General features: G+C 40.3%; 1 protein-coding gene across 1 annotated transcript in view; it reads left to right on the top strand.

Annotated features, from left to right (window-relative positions):
• The window catches only part of Ube2r2 (ubiquitin conjugating enzyme E2 R2), a 65289-nt gene that overhangs the window by 25380 nt on the left and 17532 nt on the right, over nucleotides 1–22377 (top strand). The window contains exon 2 of the mRNA XM_057791007.1: nucleotides 15315–15401. Within this exon, the coding sequence (XP_057646990.1) occupies nucleotides 15315–15401 (87 nt within the window). The remainder of the gene's footprint in view (nucleotides 1–15314; nucleotides 15402–22377) is intronic.

Here is a 22377-nt window from a genome sequence, read left to right as displayed (position 1 = left end):
AGTGGAAGAGAGGGAAGAGGAGAGGAGGAAATGAGAACAAAGAGGAAAGCTGGAAAGGAATAAAATTTTTTTGTTGTTTTTTTGAGACAGAGCTTCTTTATGTACCTCTGGCTCTCCTGGAACTCTCTTTGTAGTCCAGGCTGACCTCGAACTCGCAAGAGATCTGCCTGCCTCTGCCTCCCGAGTGCTGGGATTAAAGTTCGTCACTATGCCTGGCTCTTATTTCCTTTTTTTTTTTTTAAAGAACTATTTTATATAGAGCGTTTGTTGCATGTATGTACCATGTTTGTGCCTGGTGCCTGCAGTGCCAGCAGAAAAGGGTGTTGTGTTCCCTGGAACTAGAGATAAAGCAGTTCTACTACATGTGGGTCTTAGGACCCACACCTAGGTCCTTTGGAAGAATAATAAGCAGCATTCCTAACCATGGATCCTCTAGCCTCCACTGCCTGTTTTTCAAGCAGGTAAGCCAAGTTTTTAGAGAAAGAATTTCATTGTGTTGCCCAGGCTGGCCTTTAACTCACACTCTTGTCTCGGCCTTTTAAGTTATTAGCTGGATCATAGATTTATTATTCTATTAAATGAATGTAATGATAGTGTGCAATTTTGTTTTACAGTGCTAGAGATAGTGCCCAGTGTTTTGCAGCAAGTGCTTAGTCTGTCTTTGCTTCATCTCTAGACTCCTCTCTGCCTGCCCCCAATAAGGTCTCTCCTGAAGTGCAGGATAGCTTTGAACTCAGTCTTCCCACCTCAGCTTCTGATTGCTATGATTATCAGAATGTACCCATTCAGTTTTATTGCATGCATATTACACTGGCATAAATGATCATGTTTAATTTTTATTTTGATTGTAATAGTATAAAGGTATTAACATATAACTTAAGTCCAGAATGTCATATTCTAGAATGGTGGTTATATAGTTGGTGATATGTAAGTTCCACCTTACTATGTTAAGTGGTGTTAAATAAGTCACACAAAATGTGAGATGTTATTTCTGTCTTGGAATTTCAGGAAATCCTCGTGATCTAAATCTGATTTGGTCTTGGAGGTTCTTTGCCGCCACCTAGTGGCAGTGGTCTATCTCAGCATAAAAATGTTAATGGGAATAAATCAAGCTGGCTAAGACTTCTAGGCATTGGCAGTGATTTTATGTGAGGTTTGTTGATGCCAGGTTCTTTGTCAAAATCCTGGAGGATCGGGCCAGGAAAAGACTGAGGACAAAAACGGCCTTTTCTTTACCTCTTGCTTTCGAAGATAGATTTTGTTTTCAGGCCTTGACTTTGTGAGAATTTGGAGTGAAGGTGGGTAGAAGTGTTAACTATTCAGCCAGTGGTTTTTACTTTGTATTTAAAAATTGGAAGGCTGGGGACCTGGGGAGATGGCTCAGGGTTAAAAGTACTTGGTTCTTGCAGAGGTGTTCAGTTCCTAACACCATGTGGAGGCTCACAACTATGTGTAACTCCAGTCCCAGAGGATATGAACAAAACAGCACTTCCAGAAGATCTGATGCCCTCTTTTGGCTTTCTTTTTTAAATATAATTTATATTATATTATTATATTATGTATATTTTGCTAATATAATTTATTTTTATTTTATGTGCATTGGTGTTTTGCTACATGTCTGTCCATGTGAGGATGTTAGATCTTGGAGTTACAGACAGTTGTGAGCCGCCATGTGAGTGCTAGGACTTGAACCCACATGGAAGAGCAGTCAGTGCTCTTAACCACTGAGCCATCACTCCAGTCGCTCTGTTTTGGCGTTCACAGGCACCAGGCATCAGGCTTGCATACACAAACATTCAGGAATAATGTTTATGCATATTAAGTAGAAGAAATATATTAAAATCTTTTTAAAAATGGGATCTGAGAATATAGCTTAGTAGTAGAGCACTTGCCCAGCATGTGTAGACCCCAGGGTCAATCTCCAATACCATACCCAAATTATTTTCTGTTTATTCAGATTAGCATATGAATGGTGTGTGTGTGTGTTGTACTGGAACTCTACCCCAGGGTTTCACATGTTCCAGATGCTCACTATAGACAAATTACACCAACTTGGAAGCCAGGGACGGGTAGTTGTAATCTGCCTGACAGTGCTGGGAAATAAACTTGAATTTTCTACAAGTACACTTTCAATTTTTATTCATGCATTCACGAAAAGTACACCTTTAATATTTATTTATTTATTTATTTATTTATTTATTTATTTATTTATTTATTTATTTATTTATTTATGTTTCACGACAGGCCTATTCTATTAAATCCTGGCTGTCCTTGAACTTAGAGATCTGCCTACCTCTGTCTCCCAAGTGCAAAGGCGCACACTGCCACCACCCAGCTATAGTACACATTCTTAATCCCTGAACCATCTCAATAGCATCAAAGCCTTGAGTTTTCGATTCTTTTGTCTCAGCCTCCCCAGTAGCTGGGATTGCAGATATGTTAACCATGCTGGGTTTGGATATTCGGTTTCTAATTAGAAGCACTCTAAACATTTCTTTTCCATTCTAGTACTATGCCAGATCAAATCTGCCTTTTTTAGTGCATGAAAATGAGCAGAAAGCTCATTACTTTCTGATTGCTTTCCTGATTGCTGGGATTACAGGTGTGTCCACTAAGTGTCAGTTAACTTTAAATATACAGATGCTACTTGGGAGGCAGAGGTAGGTAGATCTTTGTGAGTTCGAGGCCAACCTGGTCTACAAAGTGAGTTCCAGGACTGTTATAGAAACCCTGTCTTAAAAAAAAACAAAAAGTACAGATGCTACCGAACATGGTGGCATAAGCCTTCCATTGCAGCATTCTGTGTCAGAGGTAGGTGAATCTCTGAGTTCCTGGTCAGCCTGGGCTATCCAAAAAAAAAAAAAAGATTTCCAAAAAAGGAAAAAAGGATGTAAGAAAGGAAGAAACTATTACCAAAGAGTCCATCATAATCTAAAAATGAGTCTGTTTTAATAAGATCTATTCTATCAAAAGAGAGTACTGTCATTGGATATGGTGACATACACCTATAATCCCAGTACTTGGGGGAGGAGGCACAACACAGTAAGATTGTCTGGGGCCAGCCTAATCTACACAGAAAATTCCAGAACAGCCTGGGCTACAGTGAAACCCTAGATCAAAATAACAAACACACACAAAGCCAGGATATTCTTAAGGATCTAAAACTAAGAGGCAGAACAATTTTTTTTTTCCCTGAGACAGGGTTTCTCTGTAGCTTTTGGTTCCTGTCCTGGAACTAGCTCTTGTAGACCAGGCTGACCTCGAACTCACAGAGATCCGCCTGCCTCTGCCTCCTGAGTGCTGGGATTAAACACCTGTGCCACCACCACCCGGCTTAAACAAATACATCTTTTTAAAAAAAAAAAAAATTATTTATTTATTTATTATGTATATAGTGTTCTGTCTGCTTGTATGCCTGCAGGCCAGAAGAGAGTGCTGGATCTCATTACAGATAGTTGTGAGCCATGATGTGGTTACTTGGAATTGAATTCAGGACCTCTGGAAGAGCAGCCAGTGCCCTTAACCTCTGAGCCATCTTTCCAGCCCTAAAGTTTTTTCATTGGATATAAAACTTTCCCTGGTAGGTCAGTAATACATGAGCCTTTTCCCTGTGACATCTTAACCTTTGGTATAACTCTGAATTTCTGAAATTCCTCTTCCATCTGGTAACTAAAAGTTCTTTCCCTAGACTATCCATTATGTAGCCCTGTGTGGCCTTGAAGTTGGGGAATCCTTCTGTCCCTGATTACAGAGTGCTGGGATTGTAGACATATGCCATCATGCCCAGCTATTTTCTCTCTCTCTCTCTCTCTCTCTCTCTCTCTCTCTCTCTCTCTCTCTCCTCTCTAAATATATATATTTATTATTTTGTAGTATTAGGGATAGAATATGGGGCCTTGTGCCAGAGCCACAGCCATCCCCTCTTCTGACATCAGTTACTAGGTTACAAATGGCTGTACCGTTTTGGAGGAGTGATGATCCCACCTGTGATAATAGGAGGGCACATGTGCTGTGCCTTTGCTCCCTGCAGCTCTAGTTAGAAACATTGGCAGCAACAGTCTTTTCCTTTGTTCGTTCTTGAATTTAATGTATTTGAAATCAGAATAATGACAAATACGTGGTTATATACCATCCAGGTTTCCAGGTTTTGCTTGTCTGGCATAGGCTTTTCTTTTTGGAGGTAGTGTGGTTAAAAAAAGAGCACGAGCCATCTTTTTTTTGTTTGTTTGGTTTCTCTGTGGCTTTGGAGCCTGTCCTGGAACTAGCTCTTGTAGACCAGGCTGGTCTCGAACTCACAGAGATCCGCCTGCCTCTGCCTCCTGAGTGCTGGGATTAAAGGCGTGCACCACTACTGCCCGGCTAGCACGAGCTATCTTGCTACATTTAACAATCTATTCTTCAGAAATTAGGTAATGTTAGGCAATAGGTTTAATAGGATTAATAACTTAATCCTCTGACAATTTAATGAGAATTTGTTTCGCTGTATTAGGAAATGCTTCTTTTCTAAACAGATAGCGTAGTGGAACGTTGTTGCTATTGATTGTAATACATGGATAGGTAAAGGAAGGGATGTGGAGCCTTTGTTATGTTATATTTATTGTTTATTATCTGAATGGCTGTTAGCAGAGATAACCATGTGTAGTTACCTTCTGTGCTAAAATCTTCTAGTTGTTATTTTGTATGATAAATTGTCAAGAGTTAGATTTTTTTTGTTTTTCTCTTCAGCCACTGTTGTTATTTTCTGGTTAATCTAATTCTCTTCAGTTGTCACTCACAACTCCTGCCCGGGAGTCTGGGTCTAGTGTGCAGTGCTAGTCAGGCACACAGGGTAGTGTGTGGGCACACCACTATTCCTTCTTTTCTTGCTGTGGTAAACTTGACACTTGATGTGATTTCCTTCTGTCTGGCTGAATTTTTTCTGTGTATTCATTATTTCTCAGTGGCTTACACAAGGATTACTACTCTACATTTTAAAAAATTGTTGGCTCACTGTGTAAGAGGTTCTTTCCATGTGCACTTTACAAATTCTTAGCCCATGAATAGGCTGGTAAGCAGTATGCTGTATTTTTTCTCTTTGGCTCCTTCATTCAGGTCCTTTGCTGTAAGTGGCTTTTTGTATTTATGTCTTACATTACAAAGTTATTTCCTTTATAGTGTTTCTGCTTTCTTTTGTCAGGGTTACTCTATGTAGACCAGGCTGGCCTTTACAACTTTGAATTACAAGTATGCACCAAAGTGCCAAGTTTATTTTTGAGATGGGATGTTGTTTCATATCCTTGACTCCCTCTGAACTGTCTATTCTTCTTTTCCACCTCCAAAATGCCGATATTATAGGCATGTGCCAGTACAGCTATCTGGTTCATCTTCTTTCTTTAGTAAATGAATTTTAGTATTCTTAATTTCCCCCTTGTTAGCTTATAGAATTTTGGTTGACTTTTTGGTGTCAGTTTTGTGGCCAGTCTGCTGATTTATTTATTTTTTCTTTTTTTATTGATATTTATTGAGCTCTACAGTTTTCTCTGCTCCCATCCCTGCCTCTTCCCTCCCCACTTTAATCCTCCCCCAAGGTCCCCATGCTCCCAATTTACGAAGGAGATCTTGTCTTTTTCTACTTCCCATGTAGATTAGATCTATGTAAGTCTTTCTTTTTTTTATTCTTTTTTTAATTAAAATTTCCACCTGCTCCCCGTTTCCCATTTCCCTCCCCTTCTCCCAAATATTGCCCCCTATGTAAGTCTCTCTTAGTGTCCGCATTGTTGTCTAAGTTCTCTGGGATTGTGGTTTGTAGGCTGGCTTTTTTTGCTTTATGTTTAAAAACTACCTCTATGGCTCACAACCATCTGAAACGCGATCTGATGCCCTCTTCTGGCCTGCAGGCAGACACACAGACAGAATATTGTACACATAATAAATAAATAAAATATTTAAAAAAAATAAAAATAAAAACCACCTATGAGTGAATACATGTGATAATTGTCTTCCTGTGTCTGGGTTACCTCTCTCAAAATAATGTTTTCTAGTTCCATTTTCTTGCAAAATTTAAGCTATCATTATTTTTTCTGCTGTGTAGTACTCCATTGCGTAAATATACCACATTTTTCTTATCCATTCTTCAATCGAGGAGCATTTAGGTTGTTTCCAGGTTCTGGCTATGAGAAAAAAAGCTGCTATGAACATAGTTGAGCACATGTCCTTGTGGCACGATTGAGCATCCTTTGGATATATACCCAAAAGTGGTATTACTGGGTCTTGAGGAAGGTTGTTTCCTAATTTTCTGAGAAATCGCCACACTGACATCCAAAGGGGTTGTACCAGCTTGCATTCCCACCAGCAATGCAGAAGTTCTCTTTTCCCACAACCTCTTCAGCATATTTGTCATCAGTGCTTTTGATCTTGGCCATTCTTACAGGTGTAAGATGGAATCTCAGAGTTGTTTTGATTTGTATTTCTCTGATGACTAAGGATGTTGAACATTACCTGAAGTGTCTTTCACCCATTTTAGATTTCTCTGTTGAGAGATCTCTGTTTAGGTCTGTACTCCATTTTTTTTTTTTATTGGATTATGTGTTCTTTTGGTGACCAATTTCTTGAGTTCTTTGTATATTTTGGAGATCAGACCTCTGTCTGATGTGGGGTTAGTGAAGACCTTTTCCCACCCTGTAGGCTGTTGTTTTGTCTTGTTGACTGTGTCCTTTGCTTTACAGAAGCTTCTCAGTTTTAGGAGGTCCCATTTATTGTTTCTCTCAGTGTCTGTGCTGCTGGGGCTCTATTTAGGAAGTGGGTCCCTGTGCCAATGCGTTCAAGTGTACTTCCCACTTTCTCTTCTATAAGGTTCAGTGTGGCTGGCTTTATGTTGAGGTCTTTGATCCATTTGGATTTGAGTTTTCTGCATGGTGATAGATATGGGTCTATTTTAATTCTCTACATGTTGATATCCAGTTATGCCAGCACCACTTATTAAATATGCTTTTTTTCCCCAGTTGATATTTCTTGCTTCTTTATCAAAGATCAGGTGTTTGAAGATGTGTGGATTGATATCGGGGTCTTCAATTCAGTTCCATTGGTCCTCCTGTTTGTTCTTATACCAGTACCAGGCTGTTTTCAGTACCGTAGCTCTGTAGTAGAGTTTGAAGTCAGGGATTGTGATGCCTCCAGAAGTTCTTTTATTGTACAGGATTGTTTTGGCTATTCTGGGTTTTTTGCTTTACCAAATGAAGTTGAGTATCGTTCTTTCGAGGTCTTTGAAGGATTTTGCTGGGCAATGCGTTGAGTCTGTAGATTGCTTTTGGTAAGATTGCCATTTTTACTATGTTAATTCTGCCTGCCCAATAGCATGGGAGATCTTTCCACTTTCTGGTGTCTTCTTCAATTTCTTTCTTCAAAGTTCTTGTCGTACAAGTCTTCCACTTGTTTGGTTAGAGTTACTCAGATATTTTATGCTATTTATGGCTATTGTGAAGGGTGTTGATTCTCTGATTTCTTTCCAATTCCTTTTATCATCTTTGTACAGGAGGGCTACTGATTTTTTTTTTTTTTGAGTTAATCTTGTATCCTGCTAACATTGTTGAAAATGTTTATGAGTTGTAGAAATTCCTTGGTAGAATTTTTTGGGATCACTTATATAAGCTATCATATTGTCAGCAGTCGGTGAGAGTTTGACTCTTATTTTCCAATTTGTATCCCCTTGATCTCCTTTTGGTGTCTTATTGCTCTAGCTAGGACCTCAAGCACTATATTGAATAGATATGGAGAGAGTGGACAACCTTGTCTTGTTCCTCATTTCAGTAGAATCGCTGGTAGTTTCTCTCCATTTAGTTTGATGTTAGCTGTTGGCTTGCTGTATATTTCCTTGATTATGTTTAGGTATGTTGTATCTCTGCTCTCTCCAAGACCTTTATCATGAAGGGATGTTGTATTTTGTCAAAAGGTTTTTCAGCATCTAATGATCATATGGTTTTTATTTTTCGGTTTGTTTATATGGTAGATTATGTTGACAGATTTTCGTATGTTGAACTATCCCTGCATCTGTGGGATGAAGCCGACTTGGTCATGGTGGATGATGGTTCTGATGTGTTCTTGGATTTGATTTGCTAGTATTTTATTTAGTATTTTTGCATCAATGTTCATGAGTGAGATTGGTCTGTAATTCTCTTTCTTTAGCAATGTCTTTCTGTGGTTTGGGTATCAGTGTAATTGTAGCCTCATAAAAAGAGTTTGGCAATGTTCCTTCTGTTTCTATTGTGTGGAACAATTTGAGGAGTATTGGTATCAGTTCTTCTTTGAAAGTCTTGTAGAATTCTGAGCTGAAACCATCTGGTCCTGGGCTTTTTTTGGTTGGGAGACTTTTGATGACTGTTTGTATTTTTACAGCAGTTATAGGTCAGTTTAATTTGTTCATCTGGTCTTCATTTGATTTTGGTAAGTGATATTTATCCAGAAAGTTGTCCATTTCCTTTAAGTTTTCCAATTTTGTGGAGTACAGGGTTTCAAAATAAGACCTGATGATCCTCTGTATTTCCTCCATGACTGTTGTTATGTCCCATTTTCATTTCTGATTTTGTTAATTTGGATATTCTCTCTATGCCTTTTGGTTAGTTTGGATAAAGGTTTGCCTGTGTTTTGATGATTTTCTCAAAGAACCAACTCTTTGTCTCATTGATTCTTTGTATTGTTTTCTTTGTTTCTATTTTATTGATTTCAGCTCTCAGTTTGATTATTTCCTGCCATCTAGTTCTCTTAGGTGAGTTTGCTTCTTTTTGTTCTAAAGTTTTCAAATGTTCTGTTAATTCACTAGTGTGGGATTTTTCCAGCTTCTTTACATAGGCGTTTAGTGCTATGTATACATAATTTTGTATGTGTGAAGTATTATATCTGTGTACCACATACATTTAGAGTTAGTGTTTGCCAGAAGAGGGTATTGAATTCTCTGGGACTGGAGTTACAGATGGTTCCTAATCACTTTGTGGTGCTAGGAATAGAACCTGGGTCCTCTGGAAGATAAATTAGGGCTCTTAACTGCTGAGCCATGTCTTCAGCCTGTTTTGCTTGGATTTTTTTTCTTACGTATGTTGGGATTAAGTATGCCCACATGCCCAGTGTGTGTATGCACATCTGTGCATGCTGGAGTACCAGTGCATATGTGTAGACACAAGTGTGAGCGTGTGTGATTTTTGCATTTGAAAATGGACATTTTAATGATAGTTGTTTAATCTGTGTGTTTTATTTATCTGTGCACTTACTTCGATCTTTATTTTAGAGAAGAGGTTTGATATGTAGTTTAGATTTTTTTCTGCCTCAGTCTTTTGTGATAGGATTTCATCATTTTAAAAATTTACCAGCAAGCATGGCTGTGCATACTTTTAATCCTAGCAGAGGCAGGAGGATTTCTGTGAGTTCAGTGTCAGCTTGGTCTACATAGTGAGACCCCAGGGCTACATAGAGAGACTAGCCGGACAGTGGTGGCGCACGCCTTTAATCCCAGCACTCAGGAGGCAGAGGCAGTCGATCTTTGTGAGTTCGAGGCCAGCCTGGTTTACAAGAGCTACAGAGAAACCCTATCTTTTTTTTTTTTTTTTAAAGATTTATTTATTATGTATATAGTATTCTGCCTACATATATCCTATAGGCCAGTGAGGGTACCAGATCTTATTGCAGATGGTTGTGAGCCACCATGTGGTTGCTGGGAATTGAACTCAGGACCTCTGGAAGAACAGTCAGTGCTCTTAACCTCTGAGCCACCTCTCCAGCCCCGAGAAACCCTATCTTGAAAAAACCAAGAGAAAGAGAGAGAGAGAGAGAGTCTAAATCTACAAAAACAAACGAACAATTCCCCCATGAATTTATTATAGTTTTTATCATAGAATCATAATCATCCCTGTAGATCTATTTCTAGGCTTTGGAATTCCTACTCTGCAGTGGAGGGTGGGTTTCAGATCCTCCTGCTTTAATATCTGTGTTGGGATTAAGTGCACTACCATTGCGAATGTGTTTGCACATACATGCACATTCGGGAGTGCAAGGGCATCTATGTGCGCACGAATTCTTGTGTGTGGGGGTGTGTTTCTGGTCAGAGGTCATGTCATATATCCTCTTTAATCCTGACCACAGCCATACCATCAGGAATATGCCAAGTCTTACCTTAATCACTTTTCATTAAAGTAATTGTTGCTAAAACAAAGTTTTTTATGTTTACCTTGTTTTTAGTGATTTTACTAATTATTTTGATAGTTTATTCTTTTAGAGTCTTGTACATTTTTTATAACATTTGTTTGTGTTTTTGGTTCATTTAAGATAAGGGTCTCTTTGTAGCCCAGACTGGCCTGGCGCTCTAAATACTTCTCTCATTTCTTGAATGCTGAGATTACAGGTTTGTGCCTGTACAATGTAATTGATACATGCTTAATTACAATCTTTTTGGAATGTGGGAGTATGAAGTGTCAGTTCTAGTACCTCTTTTTGTGTGTATGTGTGCAATTTATTTATTTATTTTGAGATCAGGTTTCTCTGTGAAATAGTTTTCACTCTGTACACCAGACTGACCTTGGTCTGAGTTCCACCTGCTTCTGCTGCCCAAGTGCTGGGATTAAAGGCATGTACCACCACCACCTGGTAATTCTAGTACCTTTTAGAAAAGAGCATCATTAGAAGATAATATTGACATTTTTATATCTAAAAATACATATTTTGCAATTGAAGTCTAGTTTTGTTAGGTTGAATAATTTTTCTACAGACTTTTGAAAGCAAGCATTTCTTCCAGTATTGCTTGAGACATCTCTTACAGTATATTTTTATCTTTGTCTCAAAAAAAAAGAAAAAAGAAAAACAAAAAAAGTTCGGTTTTCTTGCCTCAGCCTTCTAGTGTCAGGAATACTACTATGCCCACCTTCTTTATGGAGTTGAACATTTTTATACATTTTTATTTATTTTGTATGTGCATAAATATGTGTGTTTGCTGTGGCTCTTGTGTGGAGGTCAGAGACAACGTGCAGGAATTGGTTTTCTCCTATACTCCTTGTGTCCCTGGGATGGACCTCAGATTGTCAGACTTGGTGGCAAGTGTCAGTAAGCAGTAAGCTATCTCACCAGCTCTCTTGCACATCTCACAAAGATGTGCCCTTTGAGTTTTCCCTTCCTTACATGCACTACTGGGATCTGTTTTCATCCCCCCCCTCCTTATGAGACAGGGGGCCTCAAACTCAGAGAGACTTGCCTGCCTCTGTCTCGAGTGCTGGGTTTAAAGGTGTCCACCACCATGCTTGACTTTTACTTAGTTTTTGAATCTTCAACTATAACAACTGTTGAGCTTCCTAGATTGTTCTTTTAATATAAACTTTCTTATTTTAAATTTTCACATTTTTGTCTTTATAAGTTTTTTTTTTTTTTTAATTATTAAACCTGGGTTTTCTGGAAGAGCAGCTGCTGAATCATCTTTCCAGTCCCTAATTGTATTTTGTTTACTCACGCCATCCATTCATTTGTTTTGGTGTTTCTGAACAGGTTTCTTTGTGTAGCCTTGACTGTTCTGGTACTAGCTCTGTAGATGAAGCTTACCTCTGTCTCAGAGATCCACTTGCCTCTGCTTCCCTGTGCTGGATTAAAAGCAAGAGCCACCTTACCTAAAGGTTTTTTTTTTTTATGTTTGTGTATATATGTGTATATATATTTTATAGTATATTATATAAAATATACTATAAAATATATATATGCTTAGCCAGGCATGGTGGTGCACACTTCTAACTCCAGCACTTGAAAGGCAGAGACAGGTAGATTTCTGAGTCCCAGGCTAGCCAGGGCTACTATAATGAGACCCTGTCTTTTTTTTTTTTTTTTTAAGTATTTATTTATTATGTATACAAAATCCTGTCTGCATGTATGCCTGCAGGCCAGAAGAGGGCACCAGATCTCATTACAGATGGTTGTGAGCCACCATGTGGTTGCTGGGAATTGAACTCAGGACCTTTGGAAGATCAGGCAATGCTCTTAACCACTGAGCCATCTCTCCAGCCCGAGACCCTGTCTTAAAATAGAAAAAAAAAAGACGGCTGGAGTTCAATTCCCAGCAACCACATGGTGGCTCACACCACCTATAATGAGATCTGGTGCCCTCTTCTGTCATGCAGGCAGAACCCTGTATACATAATAAATAAATAAATGAACAAATAAATAAATCTTAAAAAAAAGTTTAGAGATTTAAATAATAGGGTGATAAATTATGTCAGGGCTCAGAGCCTCTGTTCCATTGTCCTCCTTGTTTTAGTCAGGGTTTTTATTGCTGTGAAGAGACACCCTGACCACAGAAACTCTTGTTACAGGAGGAGTGGGCCTGCTTTTCATCCCGGCCGCCTGGTTAGCTTAACCCCTGAAATAATCACACAGAAATTGTATTAATTAAATTACTGCCTGGCCCATTATCTCTAGCCTCTTATTGGCTAACTCTCACATATTAGTTTAACCCATCTCCATTAATGTGTATTGCCACTTGACTGTGGCTTACCGGCATGAGTCTAACCAGCGTCCATCTCAGGCAGGAGAACCATGGCATTTGCCACACTGCCCTTCTTCCCAGCATCCAATTTTGTCTACTCAGCCTATCTAAGTTCTGCCCTATCAAAAGGCCAAGGCAGTTTCTTTATTCAACCAATGAAAGCAACACAAATACAGAAGGACCTCCTACACCAAACTCTTTTTTTTTTTTTTTTTTGGTTTTTCGAGACAGGGTTTCTCTGTGGTTTTGGAGCCTGTCCTGGAACTAGCTCTTGTAGACCAGGCTGGTCTCGAACTCACAGAGATCCGCCTGCCTCTGCCTCCCGAGTGCTGGGATTAAAGGCGTGCGCCACCACTGCCCGGCACACCAAACTCTTATAAAGAAAACATTTAATTGAGGGTGATGGTTTACAGTTCAGAGGTTTAGTCCATTATCATCATGGCGGGGAGCATGGCAGCATGCACACGCAGGCAGACATGGTTCTGGCTATATCTTGATCAAAAGGCAACAGGATGTGGACTCAATGTCACACTGAGGGAAGCTTGAGCAAAATAGATCTCAAAGCCTCCTCTCATAATAACACACTTCCTCCCTCCAGCAAGGCCACACCTCCTAATAGTGCCACTCCCTTTAGGAACCATTTTCTTTCAAACCACATTCCTACCTCCATCTCCTCTTACCTTGATGGAAATGGTTTGCTACGGTTAATGATTTCCTTTCCTTTAGGATTTTAAACTCTTTTTTTCTTTTAATCTTAATGTGTACAAGACAAGGCATAACTGTATGTTCCAGGCTGGCCAGCACTCAAAAACTGTGTCTATTTTGTTGATTCCATTAATCCTTTAGCTATAGCTTCCTATAGTCCTATTTAAAGTAGTTAATTAAAAACCTTCGGTAGGAGCTCAGCAGTTAAGAGCATCTGATGCTCTTGCGAAGTTTTTTTGTATTTTTGTTTTTGTATTAAATCACTGCTTGGCCCATTAGCTCTAACTTCTTTTTGGCTAGCTCTTGCATCTAGAATTAACCCATTTTTATTATTTTATATTTTACCATGAGGTTCTTGGCCTACCAGGAAGGTTTTGACTGGCGGCTCACATCTTTTTCCTCTGGCAGCTCCATGGCTTCTCTCTGACTTCGCCTTTTTTCTCTGTCTTTTTGGCTTGGCTACACTGTGTTAAACCATTTTAAAGCACCTTTATTATTCATTAACCAGTAAAAGCAACACATATACAGAAGGACCTCCTTACACCACCCCTTTGGTCTGAGTAGAGGTAAAAAACTCCTAGTTGCTGGCTGCTCTGCTTCTCTGATCCTTCAGCTTTCACAGCCTGATAGCTGACTCTGAGTTTTCATTATTAAGACCAATTAGAATTTATGCTCCAATGATGACTGTAGGCCCTGGCATGTTGATAACTCGAACATGGCCTGCCGGTCTTCCTTGTTTGATGACAGATGCACATAGCTCATTCTGGCCTGTCGGCACAGCTCAACCATGCTCTCCCCACACGGAGCCCAAGATGCAACAAAAACTCTTTGCAGTTTTGAGCACACAAGTTGGACATTCACAACCACTTGTAATGCCAGTTTCAGGGGACCTGCTGCCCTCTCTGACCTCACATGCACACATCCACACACAGACACACGTGTGTGCGTGTGCACACAGGCACTCATATATACATCCCTCCCTCTTTAACTAAAAATCCCTTAAAATGTTTTAAAATTTTATGTATATGAGTGTTTTTCTCAAATGTATGTCTGTGCATCATCACACATGGTTCTGGTGCCCACACAGAAGGCAGACACAGTCAGATCCCTTGAAACTGGAGTAATGGACATGTAGGTGCTGGGAATTTAGCCCAGATCTTCTTCCAAGGATTCTCTTAACCTCTGAGCCACGTTTCCTCCCCTAATAATAAATATTAAAATAATTTTAATTTTTAAAAATTAAAAATCTTTAGTAAATTTTTGTGTATATATATAGTGTAAATATATATATATCCACTGAAAGGAAATGACACCAAAATGTGCACGTTAGCCAGGCGGTGGTGGTACAGTGCACGCCTTTAATCCCGGTACTTGGAAGGTAGAGGCAGGTGGATCTCAGTGAATTTGAGGCCAGCCTGGTCTACAAAGTGAGTTCCAGCATAGCCAGGACTATTACAAGAGAAACCCTGTCTCGAAAAGCCAAGAAAAGGAGGGAAAAAAAAAAGGTCAGACGTTGTTGGTGAGTGAGGAGATAGATACTGTTTGCATGATATCAATAAAAAGGAAAATTATTTGTTCTCTTATTTATTAGAAAACCATATTGGTTTGGCACAAAAATGGTGGTAGCGGGCTGGAGAGATGGCTCAGAGGTTAAAAGCACTGGCTGTTCTTCCAGAAGTCCTGAGTTCAATTCCCAGCAGCCACATGGTAGCTCACAACCATCTATAATGAGATCTGATGCCTTCTTCTGGCCTGCAGGTATATGTGCAGATAGAATACTACTATATACATAATTAATAAATCTTAAGAAATAGTGGTAGCGGAGAATGGGGGCTAACTTAGTGGTAGGGTGCACCTCTGGATGCAGGGACAGCAGCCTCAGTGTTTGGCGCATCTCTTACCTTTCTTTCCTGTGAGCTGAATTTTTATTCATAAAAATGATAATATTTGGGTCATTTAGCCAAGATACAAATATTTGATGATCTCCTGAAAGAACATTCTGATAACTTGTCGGCAACCTGATCTGTAGAAAGGAGCTCTCTTTCTTTGGGATATAATAGTGGGAACTATTAGACAAATGAACAACTTGTCTTACTTATTAGCATTATTTTTTTTTCTTTTGCAGGCACATATTAAATTTCCTATTGACTACCCATATTCACCACCTACCTTCAGATTCTTGACCAAAATGTGGCACCCCAACATTTATGAGGTAAGAGACATCTGTTACAACTTTCTCTGTGGATTTTTTTCAGATTAGTTCTTTAAAAAGAGACTAGAGATTTACCAATCAAGGTCCTGTGTTTGATTATCACACCACACAAAAATAGTAGTTTGAGCTGGAGAGTGTAACTTGGTAAAGCATTTGCTTAGCATGCCCAAGGATCTCAGTTTAGTCACAACAGCACACCCCGCCCACCCCGAAATAGACTGCATATCAGTAAGTTGTGTTTCACTGTGCCCACAGAGAAATGTTCGTCTTGTATTTTGTATTCTCTGGTCTAATTTTTTTTTTTTTTTTTTTTTTTTTTTTTTTTGGTTATTCGAGACAGGGTTTCTCTGTAGCTTTAGTGCCTGTCCTGGAACTAGCTCTTGTAGACCAGGCTGGCCTCAAACTCACAGAGATCCACCTGCCTCTGCCTCCCAAGTGCTGGGATTAAAGGTGTGCGCCACACCGCCCGGCTCTGGTCTAATTTAAAATCAAGAGTACTTTTATAATATATAATGATTATTCCAGTTAAAGATGGAAAAATTAAGCCTTTGCAGCTGGTTGCTAAGATTATAATGCACACACGTTAACATTCATGTTTTACAAATTTAGTAAAGTACCTATCCTCTAACTTTACAGCAAGGGTCACCTGCTGCTATGGGCAGAGACTCAGCTTTTTCAGGGGGCTTTATCCTAGTATATTTGGCCTGGTCTCCTTTCAGGAGTTACTGCTGAGCATTTGAGAGCCTCTTTTGGAATAACTTCAAGGTGAGGTTCTGTTGTATGGAGAGGCCTGCTTGTTTGTCCTGGCCGCCCAGCTAGCTTAGCCCCGAAATAATCACACAGAAATTGTATTTATTAAAATACTGCTTGGCCATTAGCTCTAACTTCTTTTTTTTTTTTTTTAAAGATTTATTTATTTATTATGTATATAACATTCCTTCCATGTATGCCTGCAGGCCAGAAGAGGGCACCAGACCTCATTACAGATGGTTGTGAGCCACCATGTGGTTGCTGGGAATTGAACTCAGGACCTTTGGAAGAGCAGGCAGTGCTCTTAACCGCTGAGCCATCTCTCCAGCCCTAGCTCTAACTTCTTATTGGCTAACTCATACATATTACTTTAACCCATCTCCATTAATCTGTGTATTGCCACGTGGCAGTGGTTTACTGGAGATTCTAACTGGCGTCTGTCTCAGGCAGAGGACCCATGGCTTCTCTCTTGACTCTGCTATCAAAATCTTCCCCCACACATCAGCAAGATGATTATAAAATTTATAAAGAAATAATAAGAGACCTAGAATTCCAAAAATTGAAAAGAATTTAAAACATAGTATGAAATTATTGTCACCAAGAGAGTTTAGTGCTACCATGGTAAAGAATTGAGAACCTCAAAATAATCCAGAACATCTATAATTACCAGTATATTTATTTTGAGATAATATCTTGCCATGTAGTCCAGATTAGCCTCTAACACGTCATCTTCCTTCTTCAGCTTCCTAAGTATTGGGACTTTAGGCAGGAACTGTGATGCCCATTTATAATTAATAGATTTTGACAAAAAATGACACCAGTCTCATTGAGCATCATCTTTGTTATGATTTCTCTTGTAGTGATGAAGTTTCCTCCAACCTCAGGAGGAAAAGGTTTATTTGGCTTTCATATTGTAGATCACTGTCGAATGAGGGAAGCAGAGGCAGGAACTGACGGCAGAGTCTGTGGAGAAAGTCTGTCTGCCTTCTGGCTTACTCCTCATGACTTGCTCAGCCTGCTCTCTTATACAGCTCAGGACCACTGCACATCCTCATCAGTCAGTGGTTAAGAAATGTCCCAAGTATTTGTCCATAGATAATTCAATAGAGGCATTTTCTCAATTAAGGTTCCCACTTCCCAAATGATCCTAGTCTGTGAAGTTGACATAAAAATGAGCACAGTGGGAAGTAACGGTCTCATTAATAGTTGGATTTCCACAAACAAAAAAATGATACTGACCAGGCAGTGGTGGCGCACACCTTTAATCCCAGCACTTGGGAGACAGAAGCAGGTGGATCTCAGTGAGTTTGAGGCCAATTTTGTCTACAAAGTGAGTTTCAGGACAGCCAGGACCCTGTCTCAGGGAAAAAAGAAAAAAAGATATTGGATTTCTACCTCATAAAAAATTGTTGAAAACTTGCTCAGAACTATACTCAAGAGTCAGAGGCAGGAAGATTCCTGCATTTGAAGCCAGCTTGGTCTGTAAAGTTCTTTAAAAAATTAAAAAAAAAAAACCCACAGGATTTTAAAAGGATTAACCTAATTGAAAGTAGGCAAAGTTAGCCCAAATGTGTGTTAGGAGACCGAGCAGGAGGATTGCCAAAGCCCAGGAGTTTGAGGCCAGACTAGGCAGTCATGGCTCGGAGGATAGAAAGAGACCCTGACAACGAATGAGCTCAGTTCACATCAGACACGTAGTGAGACTTGACTAATGCACAGAGTGGTGCATGTGCTGTTAGGAAAAAGGCCCACGGAAGTTAAACATAGGCCTCATGTCTAACAAGGGAAAAGAAGCACACGGTGTGGAGAGCAGCACTGTGAACACACAACTCCAGTGTCCACCAACGGAAGCCCAGCACACGCTCACTGCATCCATGGAGGGTAGAGGGAACTCTGAAACATTTGACTAAGTCAGAAAACGGTTGTATATTGTATGATTCCATCTATATTAAAGGTTCAAAATATATAAGGCACTAAATCAGAAAGCCAGCTGGTAGTGACTGAAGACTGTGGCAGACGACTAAGCTGCGTGGGTTTTTTCTTTCTTTTTCTTTCCTTTTTTTTTTTTTTTTGTGGTTTTCTGATACAGGGTTTTTCTGTGGCTTTGGAGCCTACCCTGGAACTAGCTCTTGTAGACCAGGCTGGCCAGTTTTATTCTTTATAGCCTTGGCAGACAGATCTGTATCTCACTATGCAAACTAGGCTAGCTATGAACCTAATTCTACCTTCCAAGTGTTGGGATTGTAGATGTGTGCCATCATGCCCAAACCAGTTATTCATATAAAAACTTGATTTAGTCAGCCATGATGACAGGCCTTTAGAGAGAGGGACAGGTGGCTCTCACTTTCAAGGTCATCCTAGTATATATAGAACTCTAGGCTAACCAAGGCTACATGACAAGACCCCCATCTCAGAAAGCAAGAGAAAAGTTTAATTTAGTAAGTTAAATTCATCTAAAAAAAATTTAAGGGATAAGGTTTTGCCTGTAGAACTGGAACTGGGCAATGGTGGCAGCACACATCTTTAATCTCAGTACTCAGGAAGTGGAGGCAGGTGGCTCTCTCTTGAGTTTGAGGCAAGTCTGGTCTACAGAGTCAGTTCCAGGACAGCCAAGGCTACACAGAGAAACCATGTCTTGAAAAACTAAAAAGAAAGAGAGACAGAAAGAAAGACAGAGAAATATTTATTTATTTACAGCTGTGGCACATAACTTTAACCCTAGCACTTTGGAGGCAGAGACAGGTGGGTCTTTGAGTTTGAGGCCAGAGCAAGTTCCAGGACAGCCAGGGCTACACAGAAATCCTGTCTCTAAAAACCAAGAAAAAGCGGAGGAGTGTTAGATCTTTGAGTTTTAGGATCAAGAGACCCCGTCTCCAAAAAAAAGTAGTATTTTATTAACTATAATGGGTTTTATTATGATATTTTTATACATGCATATAATTTTGATTTATATTCCTTTTCATTACTCCCTTGCCCCACTTCCATTCTTATTAATTCTTTTTCTCTTCCCAACTGGTCCTCTTTCTACTTTATTACCTTTTGTAGTAAATGAGTTCATGTGGTTGCTGACATGAGCCTGGGCATCTTATAGGTGGCTTTACCATTCAAGAAACTGTCTTCTCGCCGGGCGATGGTGGCACACGCCTTTAATCCCAGCACTCGGGAGACAGAGGCAGGCGGATCTCTGTGAGTTCGAGACCAGCCTGGTCTACAGAGCTAGTTCCAGGACAGACTCCAAAGCCACAGAGAAACCCTGTCTCGAAAAACCAAAAAAAAAAAAAAAAAAAAAAGAAAGAAACTGTCTTCTCCTCCTCAAGGAAGGGTGGGACCTCGTGACTGCCTCCCCTTTTGTGGCAGGATGTTGGCAGAGAGTCTTGTGCAGGGATTACGAAGGCATTCATAGCTCATGTGAATTCAAGGAGCACCTGCCATGTCATGTCTGGTCTCTAATCTAGAGCCTTGCTGGCCCTCCTGTGGTGTCCTGTTGTGACTGAGCAGTCACTTCTCACTTCCTCTCTGCACTTTGACTCCTCCTGAGCCATTGTCCACTGTAGAGAGAGCACTGCAGCACTAGTCTTGGGATGGAACCATGGTTTCCTGGGAGGCAGCTTGGCAGGTATCATGTCCACTTAACAAGGCAGCACAGTAGCTTCCTTATGAGAACTCAGAACTGCCTCAGCCACAGGCTTTTTACCAGCAAGCACTCTGTCTCTGCCTGCCTGCCTGCCTGCCTATTTCTGGGTCTGGAGAGATGCTCAGCAATTAAGAGCATGTGCTGTTCTTCCAGAGGACCTGGATTCAATTCCCAGCATCAACCTGGTAGCTCACAACCACCTGTAACTCCAGTCCTAGGAATGGTGGTAGGTCCTGTGGGCATTGCACATGCATAGTGCACAGATAAACACATAAAAATGAAATTTAAAAAAAAGTGTGTGTGTGAGAGAGAGAGGGAGGGAGGGAGGGAGGGAGGGAGGGAGGGAGGGAGGGAGGGAGTATGTGCTCTTGCAGGTGCTTGAAGAAGACGAAAGAGGATGTCAGATCTGCTGGAACTGGAGCTACAAGTGGTTGTGAGCTGCCTGATGTGGGTGCCTGGAACTGAATTTGGGTCCTATGAAGAAGCCATATCTCATTATTATTATTATTATTATTATTATTATTACTATTATTATTATTACTATTATTATTATTAGATATTTGCTTGCTGGGTGTGGTAGATCATGGCTTTAATCCCAATACTTGGTAGGCAGAGGCAGGCAGATATATGCAAGTTTGAGGACAGCCTGTTCTACATAGCAAGCTTTAGTACACCTAGGGCTACATAGTGATACCCTCTTCCCCCCCACCCAAAATTAGTTGTATTATATATTTTTAAAAGTGTGTGTGAAGGGGCTGGAGAGATGGCTCAGTGGTTAAGAGCACTGGCTGCTCTTCCAGAGGTCCTGAGTTGCTGACAACCATCTGTAATGAGATCTGGTGCCCTCCTCTGGTATGTGGACATATATGGAGGCAGAATGTTGTATACATATTAAATAAATAAATAAATCTTTTAAAAAAATAAAAGTGTGTGAGATTATATATAACTTAGTTATATTTCCCCATTGTCTTCTCCCTCCCCACCCCCCATATGCCTCTCCCTGTTCTCTTTCAATTTCATGATCTCTTTTTTCATTAGTTGTTGATATGTGCATATAAGTATGTATATATACACATATATCCCTACATATGTAAATCCAACTGGCTCAGTCTATAATGTTACTTGTGTGTATGTTTTCAGGGCAGACCATTTGTTATGGGATGGCAATTCACTGGTATGTTATTCCCTGGGAAAGACTGTGGACTTCTAGTCTGTGTCTCAGTTGCCTCCTGCATAGCAGGGACTCTTAGATTTGGTCTGTTAGTGATTTCCCGAAGTCTTTTTTTGTTTTGTTTGTTTGTTTGTTTTAGTTGATAACTGAACGTACCAATTTCTCAATCTTGTCTTTAGTTCCTGATGTTAACTTTCTGCATAGGTCACTTCATTTGTGATGTTTTAGTGAAATTTTTTTAAACTATTTTTTTTGTGCATTGGCATTTTGCCTGAATGTATATGTCTGTGTGAAGGTCAGATCTTGGAGTTACAGAGAGTTGTTAGCTACCCTGTGAGTGGTGCTGGGAATTGAACCCTCGTCCTTGGGAAGAGCAGCCAGTGCTCTGAACTGCTGAAGTTGACGTGTGTAGCTTCTCTCCTGTGTCGTTGCAGTTACCCTGCTCTGGCTCTGACACTTCCCACTCTCTTTTCATTCATGTCTGAGGGTGCTGGTGGGGAGGTATGTGTTTGCTTTGGGGGTGAGCATTTCGTAGTCTCTTATTTTCTGCACCTTGGCCAGCTGTGGTTTTCTGTGGTAATCACCATCTACTGCAAATAGGAGCTTCTCAAATGGGAGTTGAGAGAAGGTGGGCAGGACATGAGTTCCTTAGGTCACAATGCTTATCTAAGTTTTAAATAATGTCTCCAGCTATTTATTTGAGTAGTCATTGGGGTCATTGATCTTTTTAAAAACTAGATCTTCGAATTCTTTTTTCTTTCAACCATTTTGGTGTCTCCATTTCCTTGTTGAAGAGTTTTAAGTTCCCCTGAGCCTTCTTCCTGGCCCAACAGTAGTTTCTAGTGTAGGGAAGGGGGTGCCAACACTCTGATCTTCAACTGTCAGAATTAGCCAGCTGGTCTTAGTTTAGTTGATCCCAGTTTTGTTGGCAACATCTGGAGCATCATACTCAGGAGCCAACTGAACATGCGCCTCCTCTCAGGCCTTCTGTGGGTGCTGACTGTGGCCACATCAGTGTCACGGCCTCACAGCCTGTGTGACCTGCAGCTGGCTGGGCATGGCACCGACAGCGAGCAAGTGTGTTGTCTCCTCTCTTCTTCATGGCTGACTCAGTGGTGGGGGCCATTGTATGATGGCATAGTCGTCAAGGTGTTTCTCCTGGGTGCGCTTTTTCAAGGGTCTTGGGCTGGAAGGTGGGTGACGTGTGGGTCTTCCTCTTGTGGCTGTGGGTGCCTTTCAGCACTGCCTTCTTGGCCTTCGCTTTGGCTGCAGCTTTGGGCGGAGGAGCAAGAGCTTCCTTTTTTGCTTTTGGCACCGTGTTGGAGAACAGGTCTTATTTTGTCATGCTGTGGTGATTTTTAGAGTAGTAATCGAAAACAGAAAGAAGTAGCCAGGAATATTTATCAGGTATTGATTTTTTA

Source organism: Chionomys nivalis, chromosome 16 (genome assembly GCF_950005125.1).
Source record: "Chionomys nivalis chromosome 16, mChiNiv1.1, whole genome shotgun sequence".
NCBI lineage: Eukaryota > Metazoa > Chordata > Mammalia > Rodentia > Cricetidae > Chionomys > Chionomys nivalis.
The sequence above is the reverse complement of the archived record's forward strand: the minus strand, read 5'-3'. Positions and strand labels throughout refer to the sequence as shown.